At 37.9% G+C, this 2,090-nt stretch overlaps 1 protein-coding gene across 1 annotated transcript in view; it reads right to left on the bottom strand.

The window, feature by feature from the left end:
* SLC7A11 (solute carrier family 7 (anionic amino acid transporter light chain, xc- system), member 11) overlaps positions 1-2,090 on the bottom strand; it is a 74,818-nt gene that overhangs the window by 14,622 nt on the left and 58,106 nt on the right. The window contains exon 7 of the mRNA XM_011985652.1: positions 782-905. Within this exon, the coding sequence (XP_011841042.1) occupies positions 782-905 (124 nt within the window). The remainder of the gene's footprint in view (positions 1-781; positions 906-2,090) is intronic.

Below are 2,090 nucleotides of genomic sequence, written 5' to 3'. Positions count from 1 at the left end.
GTTAGCCAGGATGGTCTTGATCTCCTGACCTCGTGATCTGCCCGTCTCAGCCTCCTAAAGTGCTGGGATTACAGGTGTGAGCCATCGCGCCTGGCCAGAATAACAGTCTTATAACATGATCGTTGGGGACAAACATGGTCCTGGTGTCAAATAAATTTTGGAAAATGCTATAAAATTATGTGTATCCACTTCTTAGGGAGTTAAAATTCATGGTGGTACCTTTAATATTCTGAGAAGTATTATAACAACAATATCTCTTTAACTTTGAATAACCCAGTATTTCCTAAATTTATTAATATCCCAGGACTAGTATTCAAAAGGATATACTAGGAAAACCAAATTTACATGGTCCACATCAAAATTCTTAAGTGACACTTGGGGAAAGGATTTTGAGTTCGCATTTGAAAAGTTTATAAATGGGAAAATGTACAGAACAAATTGTAATTTGCATACAAAAAATGCATTTATTTAGATTCAATAACTGTCCACCTATCTTTAAAGACATGCTGGGAGAATAAGCCTTGACAGATTTTCAAGCATGTTATGTGTGAAATTGTTTTATAAGAAATTAGAAATAATGGGAAATCATATAGGAATTTAGATGTATCAGTTAAATGGAACACGCTAAGGTATGCTCTAAATTTTTTTAAATATTCATTATTACTCAGGTCAAGAAAAGATTACAGAATTTCAAAACACTTTCTGCTAGAGGGAACTACTATAAAATTGCATCAACTCATTAACCTAAATTCCAATTGGCATTTTCCCAACTTGGACTTACCACTGCTACTGCATTTGAAAGCAACAGCTCCTCAGCATTAATGGTCGTAAAGTAGGCCACATTTGTCAGCACATAGCCAATGGTGACAATGGCCATGGATATACATATTGCAAGGGGAATGGTTCTGAAATGCACAAAGGAATCACTTACTCATTATCTTTTGTTAGTCATTCTCTGATACCGAAGAAAATAACAAGCTAATTCAAATGAAGAATATAATGGTATCTACAATAATTATAGGCTCTGTTGGGTATGTATACACATTTCATCAGGGCAAAGAACCACGTATTCCTTTGTAACTTAATAAGGTCCATGGGGGCAGATACTTCGTCTGTCTTGTCTATTGCTATACCCCAGAACATATGGATTTATGTCATTCATGTACTCCGTAAATGCTACAGCAGTGTTTCTCACACTTGAGATGCATCAGAATCACGTGCAGGGCTTGTTAAAACACAGACTGCTGAGCTCCACCCCACAGTTTCTAATTCAGTAGGATTTGCATTTCCTCATATGTTCCTAGGTGATTCTGAGGCTGCTGATCAGACTGCACTTTGAGAACCACTGTCCTATTAACATTTCTAATACTAATTCACTGCCTTGACACTAGTCCTTTCTAACACTAGTCCTTAAAAATGTTTTTCACGTTCAATATTTTTTCCATCAGTAGCTTTCCTTACCAACAAATAAACGCGCACTTTTGGAAGTATGATAGCGGGATATATCTACCTTTCTAAATGTGGCCATAATTTTGTATAAAACACAAGAAAGCACAGAAGTATTCACAATAACGATTTTGTACTGCCCTGCTGTGAGTTCAAAGGAAGCTCAAGATCGTGAGTATCTAATAATGCAACAGCACAGATAATCCCATGAAATTAGAGGTGACATGCTGTGAAGTACAGACGACCGGACAGTGCTGACACTATGTGGCATCAAGAAGTACCCGACACAAATGAATATTATATGTCTTCATTTAATGCACTGGGAAAGCCAGTAAGTTACTGACCCTAATAATTTGATTCCATGTTACCAATACACATTACTTGCTTAACATAATCGCCTCTTCAGACTCTCTCCAGTTCAGGCAGCTTAAACCTTCAACTGCCTGCACAAAGGCTGATCATTTTTCAGCCATAGTGCTTATCAGCCCTCATGGAGCCTTCACCCTGCTGGGTGCCACTAATGAAGACCTCAATATAATTTCTTCAAAGATGAAAATGTAGTTCAGAATCGGGGGGGAAAGGCACAGCCTGTCTCACTACCCAAGCTGGGTGTGTTTACCACACTAAGTCCCAGCACATTATAC

Source organism: Mandrillus leucophaeus, unplaced genomic scaffold (genome assembly GCF_000951045.1).
Source record: "Mandrillus leucophaeus isolate KB7577 unplaced genomic scaffold, Mleu.le_1.0 Scaffold289, whole genome shotgun sequence".
Taxonomy (NCBI): domain Eukaryota; kingdom Metazoa; phylum Chordata; class Mammalia; order Primates; family Cercopithecidae; genus Mandrillus; species Mandrillus leucophaeus.
This window is presented reverse-complemented; position numbering and strand designations above follow the sequence as displayed.